Source organism: Choristoneura fumiferana, chromosome 7, assembly GCF_025370935.1.
Source record: "Choristoneura fumiferana chromosome 7, NRCan_CFum_1, whole genome shotgun sequence".
NCBI lineage: Eukaryota > Metazoa > Arthropoda > Insecta > Lepidoptera > Tortricidae > Choristoneura > Choristoneura fumiferana.
This window is the reverse complement of record NC_133478.1, coordinates 1,739,060-1,766,533: the sequence shown is the minus strand read 5'-3', so window position 1 is coordinate 1,766,533 and position 27,474 is coordinate 1,739,060. Positions and strand designations below refer to the sequence as shown.

The window sequence follows — 27,474 nt, the reverse complement described above, 5'->3', positions numbered from 1 at the left end:
CATTGTCATCGTAAATGCATTTTATATTTAAGCTTTTTAATACATGAGTAAATTAACATTATGCTTATTAAATTTGTGCGAAGTTTACATTACTCGCATCAACATTCAGTTACGCGAATTAATAATCATATGAAATAACATTATACCAATTTAAATTAGGAATATTACGTTATGCGATTATAAATATCCAGATAAGCAATATTTTTTTAACCAAAGTGAAGGGTTGGTAGAGTCGCTTAAGAGCTTGGATTTTCTTGGAATTTAATAACTTTTTTTATAACGAAAGCTTGCCTGCGACTTTAAAATGTCATCATAATAATATCTAGTTATTATAAAAATATTGATTTGAAAAATGCAGAAAGTCCCACAATTCACTTTGACGCTTTTCCTTAATCATTACAAAAGCAGCTTCGTTACTCAAAGCGGCTTGAGGCGGTTGGAACCAGTTACAAGTGGTTAGAAGCGGTCGGGAGCGGTTTGCCGAACGGATTTTATTCCCCAGCGATCCGCTAGAATTAAGCGCACGGACGTGTTTACACTGCTCCTTGCCCACCTCTGTTTGTAAAGGGTTCCGTAGCTTGATAAATTACAAATGCTTGGATTATAATTGGTTGCAGTTCGTGCCTTGCCTGTATTTAGGTCTTTTGCATGCCTACTTTTGTTTACTTAAGACGTAGGTAAATCTCCCTGTCTTGTGCATACTAACGGACAAGGACGCCGCCCCCAGTACGGGTATAAATGTGGGAACATTTACCCGTTTTCATAACTTTTCTTTAGGAAATGCCACTATATTTGAAATATGCTCATCTAGTTTAAACAATTTTTGAGCTTTAGTATGTATGTAAACTCTTTATTGTACAAAAGAAAAGAAACAAAACTCAGTTGAAAAATTCTAAGATACTTGTACAAAGGCAGACTTATCCCTTTAAGGAGTTTAAGGGATCTCTACCAGTCAACCTTCGAGTAGATGAGAGGAGCAATCTGTCGGGGTCCGACAAAAGAGTGAGTTTTTCAAGCGTGGTAAGTATTGGCCACCACCCCTCCCCCTTGTATGGTAGAGGCCTATGTCCAACAGTGGACGTCCTATGGCTGACATGATGATGATGAAGATGATGAATATTAAATATATATGACTGTGAAGAACTGGTTGGTCATTACTAGTCATTAGGCATTTACTCGTACTTTTAAAGTATAATATTTTTGCGTACTGTCACTGTATTTTATAAATACAGTATTACAATGTCAGGCTAGGTACATATATTTTTATATAATGTATTAGGTATACATAAGCGATACCTTTTTACAATCTAAACAAAATCTAATCTCATTCACGAAATACGCTGCGCTGTTTATCTTCTGCTGTCTATTTTCTAAAATACCAGAAGAAAAAATCCTTCTAAGCAAGCTATGTATATGAAACTACCGTGAGACTCACTCATATTAAATATAATGACCCGGATAACATGTCGAGCTAAACTCGATTTAAGACCTTTTTGCTAACCGTGCATTCCTACTGCAAAAGAGATGCATCAGGGCGATCTGTCGCGCTGGTATAACCGATTCGTGTAGGCCATTGTTTAAGAAACTTAAAATACTACCGTTGCCTGCTCTGTATGTGTATGAAAGGTGTCTCTTTGTGAAAAACCACATAAACAGCTATAAAATCCTGACATCCAATCCGAGATTGACATCTGGGCTACATGGGTTTAATCTCGGCTACCCAAGCCATACTTCTGCTCACTTTAAGAAAAGTATACTGTATATGTCGGTTAAAATATTCAACTACTTGCCAAATGACCTCAAGACTTTGGACATGCCAGAATTTAAGAATAAATTGTTTAAATGGTGCTTAGAAAAAATGTATTATACTGTCAATGAGCATTTTTACCCTACTACTAATACATCACGAATTGTTTACTGATAATTTTGTACTTTCTTTAGTCTGTTTATTCTTTCATTCATTATTACTATTATTATTGTTGTTTTGACATCTCCATATATTTGTTATATTTTTGCGTTCTCTATGGCGTATTATTTTGAATTGGACAAGCGACATTGCATCTGCACATTCATAGAATAACCTTATTTCTCTGTATTTTCTGGTATGACCATTGTTGTGTTGTGATTGTGGTATGATCTGCCGCTTATTTGTTGTATAGTACCTACTATTGGCATTGCATCCGCACGGGCACGTTCAGTACATGACATTGACATTTTATATTATTATTGTTAATTTTATTGTTAAGTATTCTAAATCTTGATTATTATTATTTTTATTTTTCTTCAATTTCAATGATTCAGTGACATATAATGAGCGTATTAGCGTATCTGCCGAATATTGTGCGCCATACACTGGCTGATTGTGACGAACTTCAATGCAATTGTTACCATTTATGTAATTACTCACTTTCTGACAATAAATGATTGATTGATTGATTGATTGACGTGAGTTATCCGGGTCATTATATTTAATCTATGTATAATTGTATAATGCCCCAGCTTATTATTGTATAGTACCAAGAACAACATCTCGCGAAATTCCCGGCCACATTTAAAGATAAACATTTATCTTATTGTGCAAAAACGAGAAAATACACTTCTAAACTGTTTTGTCGGGGTATAAATAAATTTAGCGGTGCCGGCTACACCAAACTGCTTAAGGGGAATTGGATTGCTATTATTACAAGCTTTTATTTGTCCTTGCTCACCGTATATAGCCCGTCTTACACACCACACAACAACACAAGCACAAGCAACAGCAGCACGGTCGGGGTCAATATTTTCTAGATTATTTAGGTTTGTAATAGTTATTTTTGTATGGCATTAAGTATTTCTCAACTGAGAGAGCACGAGAACGGAACAGTGAATGTACCTATCATCAAAATCAGTTTAGAATTTTTTAACATATGCACATTTAAATACAGTGTCTAGAAAAACCATCACCGATTAAAGAGCAAAGCTAAGGTGTATTCTTTTTTGTTCTGTTTGTACCGGCTCTTTCACATAAGAGTAGTATGAAAGAAAATGTTTGAAACATTGTTTGGAAAAATTAAGGAATTTGTTTAAAAAAACGAATGAGACAAAAAAATACTGACTGACTGACTTTTCGCCAAGTTCCTTGCGGTGCATTCTTTGTGGCAATGATCTTTCCGAAAACGCTGGTTGTACAATAAAAAAAAACACTTTTTCATACTACCAGCGCTACATACAGCGTACTACATATATATTTTTTAATTTATTTAATTATACGGCATATGCTAATACACTAAATTTTGGTATCGCCAAACCGTTACCGTTGTCGTTGCCGTGTTACTGTTGGCGATGAAACGCTCAATACATTTATTGAACCATGCACCATACAAAACAGTTCACAGCTAAAAACTAACATGCACAATATACCTACTTACATTTTTTACATATTTTTTCTAAAAGGCTTGTTTTCAGTCTCTTTTATGTAAAAGAGCCCGTTACGATTGTATTTGTAGAATAATCGTTTCCATTTTGATTTTTGATTCTACTGCAAGGAGGTCTCATTCTCTTCATTACTACCGTGTGAAGCCAGGCGGGCGGCTAGTTATTAATTTCTCGCACAGCCCCTTAAGTATCTACCTTCTCCCAGTCCCTTGGGACAAATCATACTTTTGACATTTTATCCAACGTTATATCTCGTCTGACAGTTTTTTTCTTAGAAAGTTTTTATCTTTGTTTTGAGCCTTTCAAGTTAGTCTGCGTACTGTTTTGTATAAGAATATATTCAATGTCACTCGAAATTCCGTTGGATTTTTGTTTGGCTGTATTTCAGTCGAGAATTACGTTAGATACTTTTAGGAATTAGATATTTAAGAAACAAAATAAATAAATAAATATCATGGGACACTTGACACCAATTGACCTAGTCCCAAACTAAGCAAAGCTTGTACTATGGATACTAGGCAACGGATAAACAAACTTATATAGATAAATACATACTTATATACATATTAAACATCCAAGACCCGAGAACAAACATTCGTGTTATTCACACAAATATCTGCCCCGGCCGGGATTCGAACCCAGCAGGACCTCAAGCTTCGTAGTCAGGTTCTCTAACCACTTAGCCTTCCGGTCGTCAAACGTTTTGGCAATTTGTTTTTCTGGCTAATTTAATAGTGGGTTTATGAATGAATGTTAATGAAATGTAAGTGCTTTTAAGTGTACCAAAAGTAACATTCATAAAACTTCAACTCGTCATAGGAAATTTTGATTTTTCTCGTAGAACGTCACGGCTCAATTGGCATTGGTCACAAAAAATTAATGTTTTTTTTTATATTTTTTTTTTCATAAAATAGGAGAATTTAAGACACCTATTTGAAGGATTTTGGTTTAGTTACGTTTTATTTATTTTTTATCCTATTTATAAGTTACCGGAATTATAGCTAACCATAGTTATAGTTATTATTCGACACCTCCTAAGTATACTGGTACAAGTGCATAATCATAAATTTACAGGAGAGCTGTTCAAAGGTTCCAAAACCTGTAACTTTCTCATTTGATGATATAACTTTTCAAAATTTTGCATTGGTTCCAAAGAAAATATTTGCTTTCTACCTGTATTCATGGAATTTTGAAATTTCTTATAGTTTTTGAGAAAATTGCAGATACACTACTATACGCGTATTTTACATCTTGTAGTTGTGCGGTATATTGAGCTAATTACCACTTGCAGTATACGGCGTAATGCGTAGATTTACTGATCTAACGATATTTTTATATTGTATATGAATTTTTAGATGAAATACTTATATGGCTTGCAATGTACAATAAAACAGATGCTCTTTTACCTTCATCTATTGATTTATAAACGTTTTTATCACTTGCATCAATATACGCTAACATTAGCATGCCACTTGTACCAATATACCGCTAGTAATGTTTTAAACGTGCTATACAAAATACAGAAATATACCTTTATAAAAAACCTCACTTGAAATATATATGGTTTTTTTAAGAAAAGTAATTGTATTAATTGCTTTAAAATAATGGAAGCACATTCAATGGATTCGTATTCCTGTTCAAATGTGTACTCGTATTTTATTGTCAAAGTTTCCTCATGTGATCCATATATCGCATCGCACCCATTTGTATCCACATAACGGTTTAGCTTTTTGTGCCTCTTCAGGGTTCCGTACCCAAAGGGTATAAACGGAAACCCTACTACTATATACTACTTCGCTGTCCGTCCGTCTGTCACCAGGCTGTATCTCATGAACCATGATAGTTAGACAGTTGAAATTTTCACAGATTATGTATAACTGTAGTCGATATAATATATATAACAAAAAATAGAACAGAATAAATATTTAAGGGGGCCCCCATACAACAAATGTATTTTTTTTGCCATTTTTTTGCTAATCCTAATGAATGTTGTATAGATGGTACGGAACCCTTCGTGCGCGAGTCTGATTGGCACTTAGCTTAAGACAAGCTTTGACATGAAATATTGAGTCAAAGTCAAAATATCTTTATTCAATTTAGATTGTAACAAGCACTTATGAATGTCAAAAAATTTACCACCGGTTCGTAAAAACCTCTGTTGAGAAGAGTCTGGCAATAAACCTCAGCAAGGTATATTTTGTAAACAGATTTACAATCATATTTTAGTGATATCTATACATCACAAGTATTTAACACAACTACATATTTAAAACAGTTCTCAATTCGCTATTTGGAGTAAGCACTCGCCAATGCGGATCGGAATTATTTCCAAATTTCCCTATCCATGATATAATCATTAATTTTAATAATACGCCTTATATATTAATGTCTTCTTGACAATAGATTTAAATTTTGTGTCTGTTTCTGAGTCTTGGGAAACTTCTATAACTTCATACGGGTTACCCGTTTTCGCCATATGCATAGCCAGGTACCATTTCTTAGGTGTGTATAAAAAAATGTGTATAGGGTGTTAATAAAAACCTGTACTATACTTTAAACCACATTAGGGCTACTAATTACTAATATGATGCAAGTAGAAAAATACTGTGATTCGAAAAAAAAAAGTTTTGTATGGAAGTGGAGTCGCAAGAAGACTTTCTAATTTCGATGTTTTCCCACTTATATCGTATTAGTAATCAGTAGCCCTAATATGGGTTACAGTATAGTACAGGATTTTTTTTATCAACCTGTAGGTATATTGAAATTTACTGTTCTCATTTTAATTAAAGCATGCATGCCTTCGCCTTCTTTTTGGGGATGCTCAACTACCAGAATGCAATGTAATACTGCAATGTTATATTTCTAGCACGCGTACATGTAGGTATAGCCGAGGAAACTGAATCACGTACTGGTACTGGGGTGGAACCGTTGTACTACCAATGTTATGTTGACATTCCATACATTTGCCCAAGAAATCGAAATAGCGAAATAGATCACGAAAAGGTTTCACATTAGATTTAGTTTCCATGACTGTCTATGAGAAATACGGCTATTGTGGTCTTGCCCTCCGCAATTGTCAGACCAAAACATGTTTTTTTTATATATACTATCAAATTATGTGCTCGTAGAACAGTTTTAACGGTCCGCACGCAACGACGGCTAGCGCGTACACTGAGGCAACTGCCAGTTACACTCGACTTCCCCGGCCCCGCGACAATATCGGTGCCGCGTATAGTGGTGCATGTCGGTTGCCTCAGTATACGTTGTACCGATTAGCAAAACGGTGTTACATGCATTCATATACGTCACTTTATTTCCAAAACTAATAGGAATATCCGTGCAAATTTTTTGTGGTAGGTAAATAAGGAAATATTAATCACAAAATTGCAAAAAACTAAAAATCAGAAATTTGTCACTTGTACCAGTATACGTAGGAGGTATCGTATATAGTTATAGCTACGTTACAATTTTTTTAAAAAACCTAGTGTCTTCTGCCACCTGGCAGTGTTAGAATTAGGCGGTTTAGTTATATGTATAACGTTTATTTACGATGAAAGTCAAACAAAGGTGAAACATTATTTTGCAAATAAACACACGATCAATTAGTATTTTTTTACAAACATGTTATCTTCCCAGCCTATATACGTCCCACTGGTGGGCACAGGCCTCCTCTCAGAACAAGAGGGCTTGGGCCGTAGTTCCCACGCGGGCCCAGTGCGGATTGGGAACTTCACAAGCACCACTGAATTGCTTCGCAGGTTTGTGCAGGTTTCCTCACGTTGTTTTCCTTCACCGCAAAGCTCGTGGTAAATTTCAAATGTAATTCCGCACATGAATTTCGAAAAACTCAGAGGTGCGAGCCGGGTTTTGAACCCACGACCCTCTGTTTGAGAGGCGATAGGTCAAACCACTAGGCCACCACGGCTTAACATGTTATATTATGTGACAATGAAACATGTTATAAAATGATTTAATAAGCCTATTTCTCGAAATGTTAAAAAAAGTGATCAATGCCAATTAAAAAACTAACCCCCTGTTCCACCATTCATTGATTAATTTTTGTGACAGATAGCTATCTGTTTGTTTTGCCCGAATAGATGGAGACGGCATCACATTTATTTGTCCAATAAAATTAATTAATGAGTGGTAAAACAGGATCGAAATCTGTGATATTAAATTACGTTAAACCTTTTATACATAATGTGAGTTCCTACGGTGTTTTTTTAAAGATTTTAGTACATACAGAAGTTTTTAGTAGTTGCAAAGGAGGAAGTAAGAGGTAATTTTGGCGTTAATTTCTCATGACAAATGAGGGCTATCGCGTATGAATTCGCCACTAGAGGCGCTATGGTCTGTCCCAGAATTCGAGATACTAAAATGACAGTCTGAAATGTCAAACGTAAAAATAATGTGGCCAGCATAAAAGGAATAGTGCTGCTCCGTGATTTCGGTTTCGTAAATAACCGATAAAATGTTTATTTTACGATAGCAAAAATAACATTAATGCATTCAATATTCTACTTTCCATTTTACTTTATCATACGATAAAGTGATGAAATCTAAGCACAGGTAAAAATACAGTGTTCATCACTTAGTGCCAACGTAAAAAATAATACAGAGGGGCTACTACAAAACTAGAAAAGCGAAGTTCGTATGGCACCGTCCCTTTCACTCGCGTATTGAATGAGATAAGCGTCAGCGGGACGGCAACATACGAAGTTCGAGTTTTGCATTTCGTAGTCAGGGCCAGCAGGGCTACTACGAAATTCGAAAATCGAAGTTCGTGTCGTTCCGTCCTTCTGACATTACTATTTAATTTAATACGTAAGTGAGAGGGACGTTACGGTACGAACTTTGATTTTCGAATTCCGGAGTAGGCCCTCAGATATCACACAACGTCATTGTTCATGTTTTTCGTATTCAAGTGGTATTCAACCGATTTTCGTTACTTTACTCGTATTGTCATCGGATGTGATCAGTGCGTTTTCTCGTATTTTTATTTAGATATTCATATCATAGAATAATAAATCAAATATTCATTATTCTCATATTATTTAGAATGAAATTGAAACTTAAACATCAACATCTATAAAAAGTCGAAATATCTCGAAAACGGTCGCATTTTTATTAGACCTATTTTACCTTTTCTAGAATGTCCTAAGTGCCCTACATTTTAGTACATCACGGATCCGTTCATATCTTAATATTTTACGACATACATACATAGGTACCTACAAAATCTTTCGGTAATAACCGGTTGCGGCACATCACTATTTATGAGACGCAAAAACAGGTAACACATGAAACGTCATTTTAGTATCTCGAATTCTGGGACAGACCATAGTGTAGCGTGAGGTCTCCGAAATGTCAAATCTCATAGTTTTTGGGTGAGCTACGCGGGTTTATTTAAAATTAGAATAATTTTGTGAATATTTTGCAATATCTGAAATTATTAATAGCAAATATGCGTTCCGGGGCAATGAATGTCTGTGTTTTGAGACAGTTTTGTCTTTCGGAAACCTTTGTCCTCCCTTTTTTCCGAACAAAACGGGGACTATGCAACACTGTGGCATGCTCGATATTTTTATGGTACGGTTTTAAGGTGTATTAAATAATGATTTTAATCTAAACTTTGTTTCACGCCCGTAATAACAAACTTTGAAAGCCATACTTAAAAACCTCACGCAACAGTGCGCCATCTAGTGAGACAAAAAACGATAGCCCTCATTAGGCTGCATGCAGCGCTCTCTATTGCCACCTACGAACTTAATTCAAAAACGGAACCCCGAAGAAGCATTTTTACCGTTTTTAGCACCGATTCTACCTTTGCCTGTACCCTGCACAGAGCACGTCTTAACTCTTGCCCATGGGAGTGGAAGGAGGTAATGGCACGGCTGTTATAGCTAAAGGACTTAGAGTTCAGATATCACGCACGGCGCTTTCTTCTAACGATGTTCGCTACGCTCACATAGTAACCCACAACACTTGCCTTTTTTATCTCCTCTTATACAACTTTTGCATAAAAGTATACTTACTATTATGGGGGCTGAAAACGTAAAAATGAGAATTACAAGATCTACAGCTCATGGAGCCCGTAGAAGGTTTTTAAACCATGATTAGATAAGTCCCGAATGGGATAATAATTATTTAACCATTGAAAGAAAGAAAGAAAGAAAGAAAGAAAGAAAGAAAGAAAGAAAGAAAGAAAGAAAGAAAGAAAGAAAAAACATTTATTCATGTTCATTTATTCAAACATTGTTCAGTCCTATGCCGTATTTGGTCACCGTTCTATGTAAATGGCAGTAATTCTAAAAGGCCTTTAATAGACTATTGAAGACGTTTTAATCTGCAACGATTGTTTTACGGTGGGGGAGATGGCAGATTCCCGCTTATTTATGGGGCCGAAGATTGGGCTTTAAGAGCTTAAGGAAATGGTTGGTAATTGGAAGTTAAACTGTCAAATAGGAGGTGTCTCGAGATTTCTGCGGTACACTCGTTATCAGCTAGATATGGTTACATTTTTAACCTTTTGGAAAAATACATTATAAGCAGATGACCGGTAATTAGGTAAGTACTTATAAGAAACACAGATTGTCTGTGACTCCATCTGCCAAAAATTAGTTTATCACTATCCCACTGCACCTTTGCTATTTTCCGGTATAAAAACTCAGTATTTTACTGTGTTTTAAGCGTTAAAAGGTAGGTAGGTAACAGACATATAGACACACTTACTTTCGCATTTATAATAGAATTACATTATAGCACAAATACTATGTTACACTAGAAACTTTACCATATCACTGATCGCGTCTAGAGGAATGATAAAACGAGCTGACTTTGCGAGTTCGTTAAGTAACTCACCACAGTGAGGTTTTCAGAAATTTTATAAAAGCACTAAACAAATCTAGTGAAATTAAAAACTGAGTTAAGTACCTTTTTTGGCTGATTTCTTCATTTCTCTAAACAGTCAGGGATATCATCAAACGGCAATTTTTTTCTAGGCAAATGGTAAAAGGAATTCGCCATTTTAACATCCTGTGTGATTTGGTCATATCCCTTAGAAATTTGCCCAAATCTGTTCGTAATTCCTTGTTTACCGCCCTTAAGACACAATTTAATATAGTTGTGACATAATAATGTTACCCCATGACCTTATCTTTTGGCAAAACACACCTCTTCGAGATTTACCGGTGACCTTTTTAGATTAATTTCTCGATCTTAAAGGTCAGCTCCAAATTCAATTACATTTGATGTCTGAGTCAGTCTTTAATATTATTTTTAGTTGGATTTAGGGACCTTCCGCACGACGTTTTTTTACGCGCTCACGAAGCGAGTTTTTGATGCGCGCGTCCTCAGCGCGTTTTCATTGCCGTTTGGCAGATTTTTCACGTTTTTTGTCGCAAATGAAACGCGCTGTAACCGCACGTTTGTATCGATACAAACGCTTTTGAAACGAACTTCAAACGCGCGTTGTTTATATCGATAGAAACGTCGAGCCAGCGAAGGGGGAGGGACGGGTAGGGCTAGGGCGTATCGATACAAACGCTGGGATCGTGTGTAAGGTTTAAACGTGCCGTCTACCTTGCGTTTGCTGAGCGTTCGACTTGCGTTTGTATCGATACAAACGAGCGCAAAAAAACGTTGTGTAGAAGGTCCCTTACGTGTAAACAGATCGGTTCCAGCTTTTCATATGTCAGAAGATCATGACGTAATAGAGTAGTAAAAGGAACGTTGAACATAAAATACTTCCCAAATTATTGTGACCTTTCCCATTGATTCTCAATCAGGAAAGGATCAACAATGATTGACTCTTGAGGAAAATCGGACAAACCTATTTTAGTTGGTACAGTAGGTACCAGAATAAAACCAATTCGCAAATATTGCGCATTGGGATCTAAAGTTAATTTTGAAAGTGAAGATATTCTTTTTAAACCTTTTTTTAAGGGTCAAAAGCGCCAAAAGCTTGCCGTTAGCCACACGAAAAAACGATTCCTAATCCCGAATACACTTGACCGGTTTGATGCGGGCAAATTTCGGTATCACCCCGTTGTCACGACATTGCACCACATGGTATTCCCTTGACTTGTCTAAAAATGTTTTGCCTAATTTCACTTTGTCTAACAACTTTTACTATAATGAATAGTTTGTCTAAAGTCAATTTGTATAATTTCATTATTCATAATTTTTATTTTGTCGAATTTTCATTTTTACTAAGTGATCATTTGCATAACTCTTGTTTTGTTGGATGTTATTTTATCGAAAATTCACTTTGTCGATTCTCATTTTAACTAATCATCATATAGCCGAATAACGTTTTAACTAACATTGGATTGTCTAATATTGAATTATCATAATATTTGTTTTGCTTACTAACGTTACGCCTAATTTTGGTACCTAAATTTTTATTATAAAATAAGGTCAATTAGGTAGGTTAAAATTGAAATAAATTAATCCATATAATTCTACTATTTTTTTAATTTGGTTCAAGCAAATAACAAATACTAAACATATAGGGAATAGGTACGATGACGAGCGAAGCGAGAAATTCGAAATATGAAGTTCGTATTGTACCGTCCCTCTCACTCTCGTATTAAATAATATTAGCCTCAGACGGCAGGATCCTAGGTTCGAATTTTGCTCTGCATTATAGGGCCAGTAACTCCACATATTATGTATTTCAAACACGTAAACACTTCACACGTGTAGCTGCAAGGACATTGCACTAAATAACTCAATTCTTATTAGCCTCCACTGTACAAACGCCCCAATTGCATATGCGCTCACTTTCAAATTCCACTTTATGTTTGACACGTTATCGTTCAAATTAGCTTGTCGTTGGAAAGCACTTGGGATGTTTCGAACGGTTCACAATTGGCTTACAGGCGCGACGCATAGCCGCATAGGATCGAGTTAAGACTGAGACCGGCTGCAATTGGATGAGGAAGGATAGAGACGGTCGGTGGAAAAAGCGAACAACATTTATTTACTATTTTTACTAGCTTTTGCCCGCGGATTCGCCCGCGTAGAATTCGGTTATCGGGCGCTGTTGCCTCAGGAACTGCATTTTTTCGGGATAAAAAGCCTAATCACTCTCTGGCCCATAAACTATCTCTATGCTTTTCATGTCGATCCGTCGCTCCGTTTCGACGTGAAAGACGGACAAACATACAAACGCACACACTTTCGCATTTATAATATTAGAATGGATTTATGTTTTACAACATGCCTTTATCACGAACAAGTCACACTCTTCAGTGTAAATAAAACATAAAATCAATATTGAAAAAAATACAAAAAGACTCCAAAATCCAATCTTAATCAATATTGGAAACAACTAAAGAACATTCAAAAACAAAAAAATATCCTTGGGCCTTGAGTTTCCTGCCCTGCTTCCAAGGGATAAGCGACATTTTTGTTTTTATTTGCATTTGTCCTGAAATATGAATGATTATACCTACTCGAGTTTTGGGTGTATTAAGTATATTGATCTGTTGCCTGATTACTAGAGATGGGTAATTCCGGATCTGAAGATTCAAAAGAGTCAGATCCTCAAGCGGATCCGAATCCCTTATTGACTCCTTTCAAATCTTATCGACTCCGGAGTTACTAACTCCGACCAAGTCCGGCCGGATCGAGCGGCTCGTGATCGCCGTCACACTCACTCGCTCCGCTTTCAGCCAGCCGAGCGAGCCGGGCCGCATCGGCCATAGATAAATTAATAATCGCTCGAAAGAACCGGAGTCAATAAAGGAGTCGGATTCAATAAGCGGATTCGGTACCGACACCGGAGCTGGATCTAGTGAGTCAGATCACTTCGCGGAGTTGAGATTACCCTTGTCTACTGATTACCCATAACACAAACTTTACATGCTTTGGAACTATGTAGGTAAATTGGTGTCAAGTGTCCGTGATATTTATTTATCATTAATTTTATTATATTTCACCTTGACCTCGAGATTCAACCTCCCAAAACTTTCTTAATAATTAATCATTTTAAAAGCGCCTGAAGCAGTAATTAATTTGTTTCGTATCCAAATTGCCAAGTAGACTTTTCTATTCAAGCCTCAACAAATGGCCCTTAAATGTACTATTTAATGACATCAAATATATTTCTACTGGAAAGTGGAAAGTAATTACTTTAATTTGAGGGCCTTCGAAGAGGGCTAGAGGGCCCTTGGCAGAGGGCCTCTAGACTTATGCTTGGCGCTCGTCACAGTTGCGTATACAATATGCGTATACAATAATTTGCTGTATAAAATGTAATTTATTGAATCAGGCGTTACTTTGCGGAGGTCCATATGAATAAAAAAATTTATTAATAATTTGTGGGTAGTTTTGTTTTGTTTCATAAAACGTATGTGGGTACTTGGGGAGTTACAGTGACAAGTTAAAACGGTGGTTGTGGTTCGTTAGTCTAACAACTGGTAGCATGGTGTACGGTTGTGTCACTCTGAAGATGAGCTCTGTTTGAGTTCGAAACGCGTCAGTGTAGTGTGGTGGTGGTGATAGATGGGTTTGTGTGATTTGTGTGTGTTCTTACAGTGTGGAGGTGGAGGAACTGCATGAACACGCATATTTTGCATTAGCTTAGCTATCGTAAGGTCGCGGGTGAGCAAGGAAATTATTTTAGTTTATTGTATAAAATGTAAATTAAATCTAGTTAAAAAAAAACATGAATTAGTTGTATTTTTTGCGTTAGATAAAATATTGTTTTAAGTTCGTGGTAAAATTGCTTACTTACCATAGTTTGTCACCCAAGTTTGTCTGTAGAAAAATGTTGATTCCTTGGCAATGGTTCCTAGTTAGACGTAATTGTGTCAGAGGGCGCTGTAGTTGCAATTTTTCTAACCTAACTTTTTGTACTCGTCTATCATTTTATTTCGTTTTGTTTTTCTAAAATTCACATTTTTTCAAATCAAATATTTACCATTTTGGCGCTGAAGTTGGTTTAATGGTAATTAAAAATTAAAAAATATATGATTATTTAAAGCACACGCATTGATAAAAAACATGGCTCGATTCTTAGCTTAAGGCTTTCTTTAGTATCGAAAATACAAACTGAAACATAGATGGACAGAAAACCAGAAAAAGAGAACAGCGCTGGAAATCGAACCCAGGTCCTCAGCATTCCGTGCTGCGTGCCATACCCCTACACTACCACTGAACAGGAGTACAGACACGAATTTCTCCTATGCACCACATATCTCAGCTTGCTTATTTCTTGTTGTTTGCTTGTTGCTTTATTTTCTGTTTTTTTTTTCAATGTTCTATCTAGTTATACTTACATTAATAAAAAAAATACCCTTTTACGATTTCAAATGTACTAAAACAAATGAGTAAATAAATGATAAACAAAATTCGATACTAAAACTACTTATTTTCAATTTCATTTTCTCCGCGACTGTCCGATAATTTGCGGTAGACGTGAATGTATGCTGATTGCGTCTGCGATGCAATTCCGTACAGTCTTGCACTACGCCCTGTAGAGTGATATGAATGAATGTGAAGCTAATATGGAACCATTTCACAATAAATGTCGTTCTAATATTAGCTACTCAAGCTCTCGTGAGACATTATTTATAAAATTACAATAAAAACGTTATAACTTATACTTAGTAAGGAACAATCCGACTATGTCTTAGTCTTCTGTGACATAAAAAAAATCCTCACAAGAAACTTACTATATGGCAACTTGCTTTAGACGTTTCTTACCACTTTGTAAATGTTCCGCAACTTATAAATCGATTAGACATTTTCAAAATTCGGCCAAGAGCGTGTCGGACACGCCCGAAATAGGGTTCCATAGTCATTAGGAAAAAATTAAGTATTTTTCTAAGTATTTCGTATTTTAAAACGTTTCGTTTTCTTTTTCACGTTAGTTTCATGTTCAAAATATTTCGTATTTTATACGGAATCTTCCATAGTTTAGGTATATTTTATACCAAAGGCTGCTATTTACTCTTAAACTACTAATAATTCTCAAGCAAACTTAGCCGTTATAGTTTTCCTTGAAAGTTTGATGAACCGACTACCATCCTGAATTTTTTCAAAATTTTCCACCCACCGGTTTAGATTTTAGAGGGGGGCACTTTCAAGTTGAATATTTCGCAAACAAATACCCCTAATGGTTTTAAAAGAACTATCCAACGATACCCCACACTATAGGGTTGGATGAGAAAAAAAAAATTACCCCTACTTTACGTCTATGGGAGGTACCCTAAAAATTTTTTTTTTAATTTTTTTATTGCACTATTTTGTCGGCATAGTTTACATATATATCCGTGCAAAATTACAGCTTTCTAGCATTGATAGTCCCTGAGCAAAGCTGCGGACGGACAGACAGACATGGCGAAACTATAAGGGTTCCGTTTTTGCCATCTTGGCTCCGGAACCCTTAAAATCTAACAACAATTATAAAATCTATGCGACTAACAAAAGTCTTGTGACTAAATGAATCTCAAGATCAAAAATAAAGGAGCTTTTATATTCCAATTTTAATTAAGTACGAAGAGTAAATATAACATTAATTAAGCAATGAAATCTTTATGTCCAATCCCCATCTCAATTCCCTAGTCTCTGCCCTCAACTATTTTAATGTGCATACTGAATACTCGCAATTTGGCATAAAGGTACGCTTTCGCTAATATGCGGTATGGAGGTGTATCTAGAATCAAATTAATAAGCGTAAGAGTTGGAAACCATGTGAAATAGGTCGAGCAATTGAAATTTAAGCTGCTAAGCAAAATGTACGCGATGGTGTGGGATCATTTTACATGGTCACTGACGGACAGACATAAAAAATAACATTTCCAGACTTTTTATTAGTTGTGCTTATAAAAGCTACCTTCATACCAAAACGTTCAGGTTTCGAGAACAACTGAAAGTACCATAGGTTTGACTCCATCACAAATTGTTGTATGGAAACACTTTTATTAATGACTGTATCTTTTGATTGTGTTGAAACAGAAATTTATTTTTTTCACCGCTCCAAGGAGTATCAGACCAGAGTATCCTACTTCCTGCTTATATTATAAATCCTACTTATAATTATAAATGTGAAAGTTTGTGTGTCTACCGCTGGGTTTAATGTCTTAAAAATTCGTACAGTTTTTCTTAACACAACCTCAGTGAAGATAACTTTCGCGTTTATAAATATGAACGTAGTACGTTGAACTTAGTTTAGTACGGTAAAATTTGGACACGTTTTTAAATGAAAGAACGAAACTATTTAAAATTGTGTTAACATCTATAATAAAAACATAGTAAACACCTACCGCTAATAAATGTACATGTAGGTATTTTTAGTCCATTTGTGTTCCAAGGAAAAAAAAACAAGAAACGTGTGTTACAATTTTGACTGTTAATTCAAACCTAATTAAACGGTGTATAGCGGCGGCGGTGGATTTAATATAACTAACCATCTATGGACATTGTGTTTGAAATAAATAGATTATTATTATTATTATAGCTCCGCGCCACCACAATTATGCGGAGCATTACTTTCTCGCTCCGTTTCACTAGCAAATTATTTACTCCCAAACTATTTATCCCATATTTTTATTTAGGCGAAATTTCATTTCCCAACTCAACATTTCGCACTGTTATCATTTCCTAACTAATGATTTGATAAATGATTATTATGCAAATTATTACCTAGGATTTTTTTAAGATGTCATTTATGTTTTCGTCAAATGCAAAAGTCTGAACCTAACCTATCCAAGTCGCTTCTGCCTAGTCTAGTCTTGTTCGCTCGCTTCGCTCGCTCACCGCCACATAATGTAACATTTATTCATTTTATTATATATCATGACTGATATACCTACCTTATGTATAAAAATTAGCCAAATGTTATATGACTATTTGTTATTTGCCTTAGCCAATCATTTGCTACATAATTGTTTGCCACATAAAAGTGTGATGAAGTAAAATTTTGCAATATAAAAATGTTGCGAAATAAGAAAAATGCAAAGTAAAGTTATGCCAAGGATTGGTTTGCCAAATGAAACTTCGGCGAAAGGTTGGTTGCTAAGTGAAATTTGGCGAAACATATTTCGCCAAAAAGGCAGTAATGAAAAACACATCCCTCGCAACACATCTTCGCACATCTCTGGTTAAAACAGAGCCTTACCCTCTCGCTCCGCTCCGCTGCTCCGCTCCGCTCCAGTGGAAAAGCCTCCCAAATCATCTCAAAACCTTTTATCATACTAAACGTGCGTAAAACTCATTACGATTTATATCACTCATACATCTGCCCCAGAAGCTTAACCAGATTCAAAATGAGGGAAAAAGGCCGGCATTAATTTCAATAATCGCTTAGAAAGAATAAAAATGTACGACCAAGATATCCGAGGGGATTGGATTTGTATCTTTTATTGGGGCTTCGTTTTATTGAATTTGAATTGGTTATTAGTGTTTGCAATGTGGTTAATTTGTTTGTTAAGGGATTTTTTGATAGATGAATAGGTACTTTTGGGGGCAGTTTTACCATGCATTGATTAAATAAATAGAAATTGAAAATAAATAAAAGAAAAAGAAAGAAAGAAAAGAAAGAAAATACATTTATTTAACGCCATAAAAAACAAACATAGAACAAATAAAGACATACATGACGCATTTAAATGACATTTAAATGTGATGCTTTCTCCGTCTATTCGAACAAAACAAATAGAGACGGCAACATTTAACCGTCAGTTAAGACTAATCAATGGATGGTGAAACAGCCCCTTAATATTTTCCGTCGAATATACGAAAAATTAATAGAAAACACCATTTTAATAATGAGAAAAATATTGAAAAAATTCATTGTAAAAGTTCAAGTTGCATTTTATTTTTTAACGCTATGGTATTATTTTTGATACTCCATGCAAATTGTAGTTAAAATTGTATTCGGCTTGCAAAACAGAATAAGGTACTTAGGATACAGTGTTATAATATAACCAATTTAAACAATATGATTTTTTATGATGAAAAATAGACAGACATTGGTAGCAAACTTATAACACCCCTCTTTTCGCCTCGGGGGTTAAAAACAGTTTTTTTTTAACTTATGTAGACGTTTTGTTTTTCTATTAAAGAAAACCATTAGCTTCGATCAAAAGACTTGAAGATGGAAAAAGGTTCTTTCATAATGATGAACCCTAAACACCTAACAATGAGACTGCAACCATTGTAGATTCGCAACAAAGATACAATACTCGGTCACGGGCTGAAGGGTTCGAGCCACAGCTCCTACGACAGGAGACGACAACGTACATTTCAACCACATTCAGGCATTCGGGGGCTCCTTTGCGGAGATCCATATCAATAACCTAATCAAGTTACAAAAGTTGGAAAAACCCGGAAATTGTCGTTTCAAAATTCAATATCTCAAAAATGATTGAGCCGATTTTAATGACAGCTAAGAATCACTGCCAAAATACCGCATCGACATCAGTCCATCCGTTTGAGAGCTACGACGCTTCAGACAGACGACAGATGGACATTGGCGTTACACTTACGACACCCCTCTTTTTGGGTCGGGGGTTAACAAATTAAAACGAAAAGGTTGTAGCAAGCGTAACAGAGTCAAGAGGTTAACACCCGCCCTCCTCTACTTCCATATGAATCAATAATGTCTCGAAGATTCAACTATCACAATACGAGTTCATTTTTTAATAAGTTTTTGGTAAAAAATATATTTTTTAATTCAAGCTTTTTTTTGCTGAATGTACTTTTTGTTGACTGTACTTGTATTGTCATCCAAACTTCAAGTCATCAAATTTCAAGTCGATGCCATTAACCGTGGAAGAGTTCCGTCCTGTGGAGACATTCCTGGCAGGACTACGTACTAGGATATCACTACCAGATTATTGTATTGTCACGCAATTTACATAAGTATACCAAATTTCAGGTCAATCCAACCACTGAATGTTTGTCGAATTTAACTTGCAAGATTTGATTACAGACCGACAGACAGACAACGGGACAGGTGAAACTAAATAAAACATTGTAAAAAAGAACACGATATTCGGCTAAAAATCAGTCATTCATTGTGGCGTTCTAAGGGGGAGCCCTTTGTTCAACAGTGGACAGCAGTGCTACTCCGAAACTCGAAACTCGAAGTTCGTGTCGTGCGGTCCCTCTTGCTTTCGTATTAAATAGTATCAGTGTCAGAGGGACCGCACGACACGAACTTCGAGTTTCGGAGTAGCCCTGCAGACGTTCAACTATCTAAATATCAAATTTATGAGCGTGTACAAACTCACAAACTTTCACACGTATGATATCAGTAGGATTTATTTATAAATTATTCCTCTCATAATAATTAGTTCTATGCCGAATCCTGACGTAAGTGCTTCATGATTCGAACAGCCGTGGTCTGAGCCATCCGGAATGGGTAAACCTTTTAGAAATAATTGTATTTCTTGATAACGTGACGGTTTAGGGTTCTGGGTAATGTAGGTACGTCCATTTGTCAGCCTTACTCGTAGTGTGTTAGGAATTCAGGGAAAGGTGCCATGTTTCATAATATTTCTTACATTATGGGTGTTTGAATTGAAATCGTCTGCGGTAATAATTTACGTGTAAGATTTGGCATATTTAATAGCGCAATACCTATTATATTCGTAATGTTCTAAATACTAAAATGATTAAGTTTTTTTGTTTAAACGGGGTGTGTGCATGTACTGCAATGTGCTTTTGGTTGAATGTATTTTCATTACCATCAAAACTTAAATACCTGTGTGGCAATTTTTTGTCGAGAAATAGGACAAAATATTCGGCCATTCTACTATTAACAAACTGATGATCAGAACTAGTAGTCAGTTCAGAATCGAGAGTAGAATCGATTACTATATTTTTAATCCTTTAAGAAGCGGCCACACCGAAATCCCCATTACGAAATTACCAAGGCGTTCCACCAATATTTGAAGAGTGCCCTCGATTTCCTTAGGATCCAATCATTAGATCCTGATTTGGTGCTTATGGGACATAATTGAAAGCATTCCTAGACGAACGAATTTTTTTTTTCAAATCGGTTCATAAATGACGAAGTTCTGAGGTAACAAACATAAAAAAAACGCCGAATTGATAACCTCCTCCCACAGATATAGATTACACTAGATAACGCAAACACCTCAATCTGTATGAAAAGCAATCGTGTCACTTTTTTATATCTACTGTGACGTATCAAGAGCGAATTAGCGATGTGAATTCCCCGATGTCCGCGCAAAATTATTTCAAATGCGCCGCCCGCCCGCGCCGTGGGGCTCGAGTCACTAGTCATGATTAGTCAGTTAGCGGCCAGTCTTTGTATGGGGCCAACCCCGACGTTTGGTTATCCTGTGCCTCCTCCTTTTTTTGAAGTCGGTTAAAAATACATTCTTCGTATACATCCTCACACATCTCAGGTTGAAATGCAGCCTGAGTGCAGTTAAAATAAGCGCGTTAAAAAGAAAATAAACTTGTCTCGAAACGTGAAGGCGTCAAGTTCGCAAAAACTGGCAATCACGGAGCCTCCCCCAAACTCAAACTAGTCAAGATTCTAAAAGAATAAACTGTATTTACGGCCCGTAGAATTTAAATTGACAAATTTCCCTAAGCCATAAAGCTTCTTAACAAAGATTGCAAGAATCCTGCCGAAGTTAAAAGATTCCAAAGTCGTTGAAAAACTGGGTCTCAGATACCTATACATTTTGTCTTTGTAATCCTTGGCCTTTTTCATGATTCGCGTAATTCCGCTGAATGGGGTTCTAACGAAGAAGGAAAAGGTTTGAGATGAAAAGTATACCCATGTATTAGGCGCGCAGTTTTGAATAATGCTAAGGGGTTTTTAACAAAGTGTCTCCTGATGTGTATTAATAGATCGCGATGTAAATAGGATCTTTTGTGGGAGGAGCAAGTTTTTTTTTAATAGTAAGTATTTACATAACTGACTGGTACATAATGAGAAGCATTAAAATACAAGTCAGACTTTATGAAACCACCTAACAGGCGGAGTTTCTTAATATTTATTTTTATGCGTACTCATGTGCGGTAAAATACACTGGTTCATTTTTATGCATAAACAAACTAATACATATATGCAGCAAGACAAACTACTCGTACGTAAATATCAAAAATACCTGGTGGCGGTAAATTAAAACTTTTTTGATACATAACACTGTTATACATAGAGGGTTTAAAATTAAAACAATGTGTAAATAAATTTCATAAGTACCCAATGAGTTTCAATTGGTTTCTTGACAGGCAAATATCGCTAATACAGGTAATATTGGTATTGAGAAGTTCGCTTGTTTGACGTTACAGTCTTGGTTGCGATAGGTTCATTTAGATAACCAACCACAACCGTAATACAAGTGTCAAAGTCTTAAAATGTTCCTTACGATACCAGTTCCGTCTACCTAATATCCACTTCTGTGGTTGAGGTTCTCCCCATTGATTTAACTAAATATAAATAGGTACAGTCGAGTTCATACACTTGCGAGCAAAAATTTTAACGAAAATATCTGAACACGACTCTACTACAAGAGACGTGTTCACATATTTTTGATCAAATTTTTCCTCACAAGTTTATGAACTCACTGTTAACTTAGTGCCATCCACGAAGACGCGTGATTTTGTCAAAATTAGACATTAATGACACTGTAATAAGAACCACGGCACGCGTCATTGTGAATGGCTCTACCTATACGAGAGATACACTATTATAAACAGTAGTTTATTTCTCCATGCATGCATAAAAAAAACTTTCTTACCTAATCCACCGCCTAAACCAACACTTATTTATTATTTAATTTTTTACATGACGCCTTATTAATAACAGCATCCTTCTAATCTTCTGACCATTCATCATTATCTATTACCATTCACCTAATCATTCTTCTAACCTTCTAATCCGGTACCGGGCCGTTAGCATTTTTTCGTTAACAGCTGCCGCCGGGTGCCATACGGAGCCAGAAAAACCCCGGACATCAATCCGTGGCCAGCTAATGTCTGTAATTAGTGATGACGAGGGTAGAACAATGGTATATTTCCGTACTTTTATACTGTTGAAAATAGAAGTTTAATTTAAAAGTGCCAGTTTTAAGGTAAAATTTAACGATTACTAGAAATATCAACATTCAGTTTATCATTAATACAATACCTGGTCGCTTCGCTAAGTGTTCTTTTAAGGGTTACGTACCTGAAGAGGAAATCAATCAAAAAAAAAAATACAGCCATTAAAAAGCCGTTTATACATACAAATCGCCCTAACCAAAACCTATAAGATATTTCCCGTTGTCCTAAAAACCAATATGAAATGTCTGAAAATATTAATTTTTTGTCTGTCTGTTGAGTTGTCCCTTCGGTGTTACGTCAGCAAGGAACCAGAATCGGAGCCTGAGTGATAGATGGACGAGCAGTTAAGGGTGGGTCTAGTAAACCTGAGGGTCTATTGCGTAATGTTTCTGACACTCGCGATCACAATCAAATGACAGTTTTCGCATACAAAAACTGTCATTAAATTGTGATCGCGAGTATCAGAAACGTTACATAGGTAATTAAATTAGCCTTCTGTTGGTTTTTGATGTACGCCGCTCATATCCAATCGCCGCGGTCGACATCCGATATACCTAACTACCGTTTCAAAAGTAACGGAACCGGAACCGAAACGGATGTTTAATATCAAACGGAAGTTCCGACTTAACGGAAACGGAATCGGAGCTCCGTAACATCCCTGGTGGAGAGTGACGTAAAGCGATGTCACTATGACTTTTTCTACGAAAAGGTTCAACAGTGGGTCAAGATTTAGTTGGTTCAAGTGTACACTGTCTACATATATACAGTACCGAATAGAATGTGAGATGCGGCAAGCATTACATAGGTAATTAAATTAGCCTTCTGTTGGTTTTTGATGTACGCCGCTCATATCCAATCGCCGCGGTCGACATCCGATATACCTAACTACCGTTTCAAAAGTAACGGAACCGGAACCGAAACGGATGTTTAATATCAAACGGAAGTTCCGACTTAACGGAAACGGAATCGGAGCTCCGTAACATCCCTGGTGGAGAGCGCCGCATCGCAAGCGTGCGGGCAGCGAGTGGTCCATTCGCCGTCCGCGCATGGCAACCTCGCGAGAGAGGCGATCCGGTGACGCTACGGAGTTGATGTAGTGAGCGCATGCCCATACAAATCCATATGAAGAATACTAACCGCTCGAGGCGAGGCGGTGCTGGTCGGAGGCCGGGTGGCTGTAATGAGCTGTAACCTTTAAGAGGTTAACCTACCAATCCTACTATCCTACTCCTACTAATATTATAAATGTGAAAGTTTGTGAGTGAGTGAGTGAGTGAGTGAGTGAGTATGTTTGTTACTTCTTTATGCTGAAACGGCTTGACGGATTTGGATGAAATTTGGCGAAAAGTTAGTTTATAACCTGGATTAAAACATAGGATAGTTTTTATCCCAATATTCCCACGGGATAGGGATAAACTCACTCACTCACTGCACCGAAAGATTGCGAAATCGCGTAGCGCGGCCTAGCCGCTGCCCGTTGACGTCGCTATGAGTTCGCAACAACTCATTGCGAATGAACTGTTGGCGTTCATTCAAAACGCCATCGACACCATGGATGAAGTCAGCATCGTGCAGATCTGCAAGTCCAACTTCAAAGAGGATGAGATTTGCAGTGGCAAGGCGCTACTCTTCCAGACGCTCGGCAAGGCCGACCAGATGCCGTCTCGCAGAAGGGATGGAGGAATAAAGAGTCTCCAGGACATCATCACGATGTTCAAGGCGACCGATCCGGACGAAGTGCCCTCTTTTGTGGCAAAGGAGCTGCGGAAGCTGCCCCCGGTCACATTCGACCACGTCGACGTCACCACTTTGCTAAAGGACATCGTGACCCTTAAGGCAAATCTGGCCGAACTTTCAAGAAAATTCGATGTATCGCAGGATACTATCACCGAGTTGCGTAAAGAAATCACCAGTTTACGCAATAGTGCCCCGGTAACTCGGTCACCTGTTGATGCGTCGAATTCTAATGTAAACAATCGACTGGAAGCAGATGCTGATTCAGCGGTATCAAGTTTCGAGTCGAAACGACCGCCGGTGCAACGTGAGAGGCCTGGGCCTCGTGTTCCGCCCGCCGCCCGCCGCCCGCGCGCCCCCGCGCGGGCCGCAGCACTCCGCCAACAAGCAGCCAGCTGGGCGCGGTATGCTGACGCGGCCGGCCGAGCCGCCGCGCCGCGCCAGCCTCCTGCGCCGCCTAAGGCTACTGAACCGAGGGCTACTTCGACGCCGAACAGGCCCTTGAGCACTAAAGTGGACGAGGAGGGGTTCATATTGGTGCAGAAGAAAAGCAAGGCTCGCAAGAAACCTTGTAAGAGTCTGTGTGGCTCTGCTGAACCGGATCCAGGCTCCGGGCTGAGGGCGGCCACACCGAATACGGCACTGTATGTGTCGCGTCTGCATCACACCGTCGCAGTCGCAGATGTGGTGGAATACGTCCGCCGGAAGAGCGGATACACGCTGAGGGTGTTCCAGCTGCAGTCGCGCCACTACGTGCACTTCAGCTCGTTTGTGGTGCGCGTGCCGCGGCTGCTGATGGGGACCATCGCGAGTGCTGCCTTCTGGCCGAAAGACGTCGTGTTCCGGCGGTTCCGGGGCACCATGCCGCAGATGAATGCGACGTCGGGGACGGTGACTCAACGGGGTCACGCCGTTTTGTCACCAAATTAATTAGTTTTAAATATTGATTATAAATATGTATGTTAGTCTGTAAGGTATTTATTGTATGGGCCAAGTTGCCCGAAATAAATGAATTTATTATTATTATTATTATTATAAAATCTTGAAATAACAACCGCTGGGCTTAGAGTCATGAAATTTAGTATGTCGGTAGTTGGACATCTGGAATAACACATAGGCGACTTTTTGACCCGATATTCCCACTGGATACCTAGGGATAAAATCTTGAAATAACAACCGCTGGGCCTAGGTCATTAAATTTGGTATGTAGGTAGCTGGACCTCTGGAATAACACATAGGCTATTTTATACCCCGATATTCCCATGGGATAGGGATAAAATCTTGAAATAATAACCTATGAGCTTAGTCATGGAATTTTGAAATTTCAGCACTGGGTTTAGAGTCTTGAATTTTGTACAGTTATTCACAACATAACCTCAATGAAGACCACGATATAAATTTTGGAAATTTCCAGGGGAATTTTGTAAAATCCCGAAAATTTCAATTGCAACTACCAGACCAAATAGTTTACGCGTGCGAAGCCGCGGGTAAAAGCTTATAAATGATATATTATAGGTACTTCATCGTCGATAGGTAGGTACATTTATTTGCTTTATTAAAGTTTTGCAAGTTAATATTAACCGGCTCTGGTGAATTTTAAATACAAGCTCGATGCTTAAGCTTCTATTTAAAATTATCCTTTTATACTATAATCATTTTATCAATTACAAGACAATTCCAAATGAGCAAACACCGACCACTCAAACCTAAATTAAAATTTAATAAAACGCAAACCACTTTAAGTAAAATAACCGCAAATACAAGAAATCCCGACATATTCCACCTTAATCTTATTCCAGTCGCTCTCAGAGACAACTTAATTGCCATTTATTATTCACCGTAATGTAATCTAGAGAATTGTTCAGAAACGCAGATGTGTAATTCTGAAAATTTTACTGTTAATTCCATTTAATCTGATCCCCCTTAAGGTTTCTTTTAGCCTTGAGGTGCTATCTTGGTAGGTGGTGATTAGGAGCAGTTATTAAAAGAAAGAAAGAAAATAGATTTATTTACAACACAAGACACAACCATAGTATTAAGTACAAATGGACAATACGTAGGAAAGTATGTGCCATTGAGATTGTGAATCGGACACTGGCTCAGCATAATGCTGAAGCGTTAATAATAAACACCCCAGCGCTGATTTTCAGCTAGCACCGTTGGTGACCCTCGGACCGCTACAAAGATATACTACACAGTTTTTTTATTCGACTGGATGGCAAACGAGCATGTGGGCCCTGATGTTAAGAGATCACCACCGCCCATAAACATCTGCAACCCCAGGAGCATTGCAGATGCGTTGCCAACCTAGAGGCCTAAGATGGGATACCTCAAGTGCCAGTAATTTCACCGGCTGTCTTACTCTCCACGTCGAAACACAACAGTGCAAGCACTGCTGCTTCACGGCAGGATTAGCGAGCAACATGGTGGTAGCAATCCGGGCGGACCTTGCACTAGGTCCTACCACCTGTAAAACTACTATTACTATACATTTGGGACTCTGTACCCAAGATGGGTACCAATGGGATCCTATTAGGTACTTAAATTCTGTTGTCTGTTCGTCTGTCATCATCATCATAGTTGGAAGACGTCCACTGATGAACAAAGGGTCCCCCTTAGAACGCCGCCACAATGAACGACAACTCGTCACTCGCATCCACCGATTGCCCACGCGATGTCGTCAGTTCATCTAGTGAAAAGCCTGTGAATGCTTCGTCTTCCAGTTCGTGGTCACCACTCGAAGACTTTTCTCCCCCAACGATTATCTGTTCTACGAACGACGTGGCCCGCCCATGGTCACTTCAGCTTTTGCATATTCTTTCACAAGTCCATACATATGTCACAGGTGACTGAATCTTTTGAATTTCAATAGGTAGGCACTTAAAATGAATACAATATATGTAGTGTGAATTACTATGTGATTTAAAAGTTATAACAAAATAAAAAAGGGGCTTTTTGAAGTCAATTGTACAGTGGTATTTACCGGCACCCCGGCTCGCACCTCTGAGTTTTTCGAAATTCATGTGCGGAATTACATTTGAAATTTACCACGAGCTTTGCGGTGAAGGAAAACATCGTGAGGAAACCTGCACAAACCTGCGAAGCGAAGTTCCCAATCCGCACTGGGCCCGCGTGGGAACTATGGCCCAAGCCCTCTTGTTCTGAGAGGAGGCCTATGCCCAGCAGTGGGACGTATATAGGCTGGGATGGTGATGATGATGATGATGATTAAACGGCAATTGTTTAGTCTAAACATTTATTTGGTACGGTAGGCAAACTTACTACCTG

At 37.6% G+C, this 27,474-nt stretch overlaps 2 protein-coding genes across 4 annotated transcripts in view; one reads left to right on the top strand and one right to left on the bottom strand.

Annotated features, from left to right (window-relative positions):
- LOC141429480 (dopamine D2-like receptor) overlaps window positions 1–27,474 on the bottom strand; it is a 211,972-nt gene that overhangs the window by 57,753 nt on the left and 126,745 nt on the right. The gene's annotated exons all lie outside the window — the stretch shown is intronic.
- On the top strand, window positions 23,941–26,006 carry LOC141429877 (uncharacterized). Its single transcript, XM_074090436.1, has 2 exons — window positions 23,941–24,912; window positions 25,986–26,006. The coding sequence occupies exons 1-2, from the start codon at window positions 23,941–23,943 to the stop codon at window positions 26,004–26,006; spliced, it is 993 nt and encodes a 330-aa protein (XP_073946537.1).